Source organism: Miscanthus floridulus, chromosome 8, assembly GCF_019320115.1.
Source record: "Miscanthus floridulus cultivar M001 chromosome 8, ASM1932011v1, whole genome shotgun sequence".
Taxonomy (NCBI): domain Eukaryota; kingdom Viridiplantae; phylum Streptophyta; class Magnoliopsida; order Poales; family Poaceae; genus Miscanthus; species Miscanthus floridulus.
The window spans coordinates 95,813,106-95,820,766 of NC_089587.1; the positions used below are offsets into that span (position 1 = coordinate 95,813,106).

Below are 7,661 nucleotides of genomic sequence, written 5' to 3' on the forward strand. Positions count from 1 at the left end.
TCCTGTCTCTCTATGTCTCAACAATATACTCTCTCTGTCCTCAAATAAATCAATTTATAGAATCCATGTCATTCAAACTAACTAACTTTATATAAAAGAGTAACAACATCTATAACATAAAATGAGCATATTATGAAGATATATTTTATGGTACATCTAATCATACAAGTCTGATATCATAAATCTTGATGTTTTTTTTCTACAAATTCGGTCAAAGTTTAAAAAGTTCGACTTAAGACAACTTCAGAAATTTATTTATTCATGGACAGAGGGAGTATGTCTCTATTTCAACACATCGAACATTCGAACGTGGCTTAATCTGGTGCAGTCTTGAGTGTGATACCATAAATGTCATTACCTCTCGCTCCCTCCACTTCTGAATAAATCAATTCCTGAACTTGTTAAGTCAGACATTTTTAAGTTTAACTAAATTTATAGAAAAGAGTGCCATGATTTATGATATCAAAATATATTTTTATAATATACTCATTTAGCATCAAAAATAATTGTGTTCTTTTCCATAAATTAAATCAAACATAAAAAAAGTTTGATTTAAGATAACTCTAAGCATTGATTTATTTAGAGATGGAGAGTAAGGTTGGTCTTAATGGTAGTTTTATAAGAGTTTCATTGACATTAAATAAGCTAACATAACATAGTATAAATGAAGAGAAAGATGGTAACAATTTCGATGGATGAAATGGATTTCAAGGGGATAGAACTTAATTTACGCTGTTTTCAACACCTGAAAGTCCTGGAAAGAGGGACATGAAACCCTGACCTAATATAATTGTTTGCTCACGACCAGAAAATTGATACCTCAATGCGAATACCAAGTCTGTAGCTTGTAAGAAAAATAGACCTTAGGCCCATTTACTTTGGATATTGGAGTTTGATGACCAACACAACTAAATTGGACTAATGAATTTGCAAGTGTTTATTTTGTAGTTCATTAGGATGCAAAACGTGACTTGGACGAAGGCGACGTGATGATCCGATGATCAACACATCAAGAAAGACATGTGTAGATGCATAGAAGACATACAAGGTTATGCAAAGTCCAAGCACGAAGATTGGAACCAAGCCGGACGCAAGATCTCGAAGAAACGAGTCCGGCAGAAGTGACCGGACGCTGAGCGAAGCAGTGATTGGACGCAACGACGACACTGTTCATCATCTTGGCAATGTGTTCAGCGTGTCCGGATGCAACGGCACTAGACGACCGAACGCACGAAGTGCAGCGTCCGATCATTTCCAGAGAGGTTTCAAAGCAGCACAGTTGCGACCGGACGCGTCCGGTGGCATGTGATCGGACGCCATCAGCGTCCGATCAGTTGATCGCGCCAAAGACCAAGTGACTGTTGTGAGTGACCGGACGCCGTTGGATGATCGACCGGATGTAGGAACTGCAGCATCCGATCGAGTCCAGATAGGTTCCAGAGCGGCGCCAGCGCGACCGGACACGTCCGATCGATGATGACCGGACTCAGCCCAGAGTCCGATCAACGCGCACGCTCCAATGGTCAGGACGACCGGACGCGTCCGGTCAGTAGCAGAAAGTTGGGTTTCGTCCCCAATGGCTACTTTCTCAATGGGGCTTATAAATAGACCCTCCAACCGACCATTTGATTGAAGTGGAGCTGAGGAAACATATCAAGGGTATTGATACACCATTTTAGTGATCTCCACTTGCATAGTGCTTAGTGATTCATTAGGTGATTAGCGTAGGTGCTTTTGCGGAGTGCTTAAGTTGATTAGACCACCGCTTATGCGCTTGCTCTAGATTTAGGCCTAGTGTTTAGTGAGGTTTGCATACCTCTTACCACTCGGTGCTTACGCGCACCATTATTGTACATCGGAGGGGCTTGTAGTCTTGCGAGATCACACTAACCGCGTTTGTGGTGTGGCCGCCACCGTATACCGGTGGGAACAAGGTCCGCGATGTTTCAGACGGAAGCTTGGTTGTGAAGACGGCGGGGAGCGGTCCGGGAGAGGCTTGCCGGAAGACATACCGGAGACCCACTTGTGCGTGGAGAAGGCCCGGGACTATCCACGGAGTTACCCGACCGAGAGCTTGGTCCTTGCAAGGGATTCCTTACGAGGGGCTCCAACGAGGACTAGGGAGAAGCTTGCGCGCTTCTCAATACCTCGGTAAAAATACCGGAGTCGTCGACGGGAGTTTGCATATCTCTCCCTTACTCTTTAGGTTCCGCATTTACATTGTTTGCATAACTTCTTTTACGGGAGAAATAGCAACACACTAGCAAAACCGTAGTTGCACACTTAGATAGTTTATTTTTTGACATAGATTTTGCTAAGGTTAGAAAAAAGGCCATAGTTTAGAGTTAGAGTTTTGAGTTGTCTAATTCACCCCCCTCCCCCCCTCTTAGATGTCACGGTCCCCTTTCATAGCTATATCGAACACATTCACTTTCAAGAAGCAACATTTTTAGGGAGTTGTTATATTTCAGGTGCTTGAAATTTTAGAAAATTTTAGACAACAGTCCTACATAATCAACTAGTACAATTAAAAGACAACTCACAAGGGACAATTCATATTTTTTTCTATAGCTAAACAATGACAAAATTGCATGTTGTCTCAAGCTCTCAACGACAATAAAAAAATCATGCATCTGATGTATAGGAGAAGTGACATTTTTATCTTGGAAAATACTACCTTTTTGCCATAATTTATGCTTGTTGTAAACCCAATATATGAATGGCACCTACCATTGTTCTTTGGCCGATGCCTTTTTTTAGATTTTTGAATCCCTAAAGTATACTTAAAATGGCTGTACACGTAGCCATGCTTTTCTACAATACAACATGCACATGGACATGGTTACCGAACCTATAACAGAATTCCACCAAAAAAATAAACAGGGTTCAGATTGCAGTCCTGCACGGCTGCTCCAGAATTTCAGAGTTACCTACCACTTGCACCACCTAATACAGAGACCAATAAATCTTTGTTGACAGAAGTAATGGCACGAATTGTCCACTAAGATCCATGAAAGCGATTTTTTTGTGGACAACTGCACTCCAAACCACTCGCATGAACCAGAACGGTGCCAGGTTGCCAAGATTCAACACTACAACATGGCCAAGAATTATTGGCTTATTGCGCACGGTCACACAATGCACAGACCGATGCAACAGCAACACATCTTCGCTTCTGGTCACCGGGACGAGAATTCGACGCGTCAAGCGTCGCCGGTGGACACGAACTCGCGCATCGCGGCGAACAGCACCTCGGCGATCTCCGGCACGAACAGCTCCGACGCGTGGAACCCCGCGACGTCCGTCTTGACAACGACCTCCGCGCCGCCGTGCTCCTGCAGCCACCGAGCGAACTCCCGCTGCCTGTCGATGAGCGGGTCGTCCAAGTTGCCGGTCACCAGGCACCGCGGCGGCAGGCCGGCGAGGGCCCCGGGCGCCATGGCCTTGACGGGGTTGCAGAACTCGTGGTCCCGGTCGGCGCCCAGGGGCAGCGCGAGGCTCCAGAGCCTGTCGTTGGCCTCCAGCGGCAGCATGGCGTCGTCCACGGACCCGGCCTCCGACGGCGTCCGGTCGACGCCGCCGAGGTAGGGCTGGTGCAGCAAGAGGCCGCGCACCGTGGCGGGTCCCAGGTCGAGGCCCCCGGTCCGGAGCGCTGCGAAGAACGCCATGTTGCCTCCCGAGCTGCTGCCCATGAGGAAGCAGCGGGAGAGGTCCCCGTGCGCCGCGACCCAGGGGTCCCCCGGCGCGCCGTCGCGGAGCCACGCCACGGCCGCCGCGGCGTCCTCGTACGCCGCGGGCAGGCGGTGCTCCGGCGCCAGGCGGTACTCGAGGGACGCCACGATGGCGGGCACCGCGGCCGCCATCGCCTCGCAGTGGCCGTGGTAGAAGACGGTGGCCGGGGAGAGGATCACGAAGCCCCCGCCGTGGAAGTAGAGGACCACGGGGAGCTTGCTGGCGCTAGCGGCCGGCGCCGCGGGGGACGGGGAGGGAAGGTAGAGGCGGAGGTACGTGCCGGCGGAGGCGTCGAGGGGCACGTCCCTGGAGATGACGCCGCCGGCGACTTCGGAGGCCGGGACGAGCGGGACCTCGGGGCGCGTGACCGTGCCGTCCGGGTTGACGACGATTTGCATGAAGAGGTTGGTCTCCTTGGTCAACGTCGGCGGGCCCGAGGCGTCGGCAGCGGCGTCGGTGATGTCGCCCATGGTCCTTCCTCCTCAGTCCTCACGACTTCACACGCTCGTCTCGCTCTGTTTCCTTGAGTCGCGGCTCGCGATGGTGGCTGCAGAGGTGAACTGTGGGGCACGGTTATATAATGCGGTGCGGGCGCTGCGCCGGTGCCGTGCGTCGCGCGGGTGGCGTCAAAATCAGGGGAGTTTCTGATGGAAATGCGTCGCGGGCGCGGTGGGAAACGTGGCCGCGCCAGCCGCCATAGGCTATAGGCTATAGGCTATAGCATCAGCCGAGCCGAGCCGAGCGGAGACGCCGATCGAGCCGCGGCGTGACGCCTGCGTCCTTGGCTCCTTGCCCGGCACCAGATCCGGTCCGAGCGCAGGCATGGGAGTAGAGCTGAAGACTGCCTCCGAATATGTCCGAGCCGCACGGGCGCGCCCGGCCATAGGACCGGGAGAAATGCTCCGAGGCCGATGGGACAACCTGTAGGTGCCTTGGAAGTTCTTTGCCTACTGTCGCTATGGTTGGAGGCGCGTGTACGTCTGCCGGCAGGCTTCGCTGTTGATCGATCGTCTCATTTGTCACGTACCGGCCCCGTTTCGGTTCAGGAGGAAATGTGATGTGCCCTGTGCTAGACCTAGGAGACAAGGAAATGTGATGTGATCCATTTGGTCTTCGACGGCTATAGGCTGTGGCATGGCAAAAGGAGGTTAGCGCCACATGCGTTCCTTTGCTTTCTTGACCCTTGAGGCTCCGTTTGCCTTTGTCTCATGGGTATACGACATCACCATTACCTCAACTTTCCAAACAAAAAATTTAAACAAAGAAAGTTTGAATACTTTTTGAGGCTCTTATTAAAGGAGAGAGAGAGAGAAGCAACGAAGCAGTTTGGTCCGGCCCAACTATCACTCCTCTATCTCAATCTCTTGTGGTTAGCTTATCTTCTACAACTAAAAAGAACAAAGCGTGGATATTTTTTAGTGCGGCATTTGTTTTAGTTCGTCCGTTTGCCCACGACTGTATGATACCTCGCTCGCTTCGTCGCTCTGCCTTCGCTTCGTCGCACGTGCAGAGTCCAGGGGGCACCACCACCTCTTCCCTCCTACCCCGATCCACTCGCCCCGCCGCTCACCACACCCCGATGTCGGCAGCCGACCCCTCCGCGGCTCCGGCTGCGGCCGCGGTCGCCGACCCGGATGGCCCTGATGCCGTGCGGCTTACCTGGAACACCTGGCCACGGTCAAAAGGTCGAGGCCAGCCGTTGCGTCGTGCCGCTCGTCGCCACCATCTCGCCCGCTCGCGTTCCGGACCCCTCGACGGCGTCCTCGCCGCCGCTCCCTTACCCTCCGCTCCGCTGCAAGCCTCCCTGCTCCGCGCTCCTCAACCCCTTCGCGCGCGTCGACTTCGCCGCCAAGATCTGGATCTGCCCGCTCTGCTTCTCCTGGAACCACTTTCCCCCGCACTACGCTACCATATCTGAGTCCAACATCCCCGCCGAACTCTTCCCACAGTGTTCCACCGTGTCCACAACGTTGCCCTTGCTCGCCTGCGTTGTTTGCCATCGCACGCTGTGGCCACAATCGCCCATCGCACGTGTGATCCAGGTGAGTCTTTGCGGCTGCCTTGCAACTCCCGCGGTAGGGCCACGATGTGGCAGACGTCGGCGACGGGCGGAGGCGGACCTACAGGCAGGCATCGACATGACGGTACACACCCGATCCCCTTGTCCCCGGCTGTATTCCAATCCTGCACGGTTAAATTTGATGGGAGGATCATGGTTCGATTGTGTTATGGTTTGTTTTGATGGGGATCTGACCATCGGGTGGATTGAATTGGGGATCGGGTGCCTTCATGATTCGTGATCCACTGACGTTATCTCTTGTTTATGCACCAGTTTGGTGATTTAAAATATTTTTTATGATTGGCTCAAGGCTTTAGATTGTTTATTATCTTGATGATTTAGGAGTGTTTGTTGCTTACGAGTTGGTTCAGTAATAGGTTTTGCAAAGTTCGGACCTTTTGGGGATTTTTTTAACTTAGACCTTTTGGGGAATTTCAGCGGATTGTCATTGCTTTGGTATACGGTCTGCTGCGGGTGCCTTGTGAGTGCACATATTGTTAGTTCAGGTATGGTTGAATGATAATGTGTTGTCTCGCTGCGCTTGTTTTTTTTTCTTTGAGAGAGAGAAAGAGAGCTTGCTTGCTTACTTGAGCACGGATCATGCTTGGTTCAATATCATGTATAGTCGTATAGACCATATTGCAGTTGGGATGGCATAACAACAATTACTATAATTGTCAATTAATGCAATTACTATGCTGCCAAATTCGCTTCATGCCACTAAAATTTCACAAGATATATTGCCTGGTCGTCAAATATGGAGATAGTGTTTTCTGAAGCCTGGTGGGTTGGAACAAGATATGCTGTCTGCCCATTTGTTTTCTTCTGCTTTCAGTTCTCTAGGTGCGTATCATATATGCCTCCCCATTTTCAACTGAGAGGATGGCACAACAGCAGACTGTGATTTCAAAGGTGGTGCAGGTGCTGCCATCGATGAAGCAACTGGAAGCAGAGCTAGAAAGGAAATCACAGAACCTCGTTCCCTGAAGTTTGCATCTGATGATAATGCTTCTAAGGATTCAGATCATAAGGATGAGAATAACATAGAGACTATGAGTGGAACACCAGTTAGACAGTCTGCTAGGAATACAGAGACGATCTCACTTTAAGATTATCTGACTTCGCTGTGCAGTGCAACAAGCTTTGAAAGGTAGCTGCAGTGGTGTATGGGTAAATTATTTTATAGACGTTTTTAGTGCTTGGGATCCTGTACTTCGCACTTAATGCACATGGTTTCCCAAATGCTGGACAACTTATATTGACATATCCCTGGATTTCGCCAAAATGTCAGGTTCATTTTTTAGAGCACTCAGCCATGACAAATGTTAGTCTGGTTTCCAGTATACAGGCTTTAGCCTTTAATTAATCATTTTGATCATTAATTAACCATTTCTGTTGAAGCTAATAAGCATGTCATTTAATTGTAGATTAAGCAGTATACTAGGCTGGGGCTCACGAGGCCAGGTGGGAAATTCTCATCCCTCGTCAGTTGTCTAAGCTCATTTAGTTAGTGTGTAGCTTCGATTGTTTTTGTTGCTCCAAGGTCCGATTCGTTTGTTTGTTTATGTAGATATGGAAAATACAATCCCATTGTAGAGCAAGCAAGGTGTTAAATATCTTTCTCTGTATAACACATATACTGAGTAGTGAGCAGAGGTATAACATGTTTTTTTGGTTTGGCAGCCATAAGTGTGGTAAGCAAAACGTCCGGCAAGCATACCATAACGTATGCAGAGGTGAATTTTGGCCGCTCAATCTCTCGTGCCACTAGGTATGGTTGTTAAACATTGATATGTTGGATTGTTACTGATTCGGGTTGTCGCTGCTTAATGCAGATTACTCCAAAGATTGCAAAATATCTCTCTCAATA

At 49.6% G+C, this 7,661-nt stretch overlaps 1 protein-coding gene across 1 annotated transcript; it reads right to left on the bottom strand.

Annotated features, from left to right (window-relative positions):
• Positions 1–3,058: 3,058 nt before the first annotated feature.
• Positions 3,059–4,275, bottom strand: LOC136472999 (carboxylesterase 1-like). Its single transcript, XM_066470701.1, has one exon. The coding sequence runs from the start codon at positions 4,200–4,202 to the stop codon at positions 3,204–3,206; it is 999 nt and encodes a 332-aa protein (XP_066326798.1). The 5' UTR covers positions 4,203–4,275; the 3' UTR covers positions 3,059–3,203.
• Positions 4,276–7,661: the final 3,386 nt, after the last annotated feature.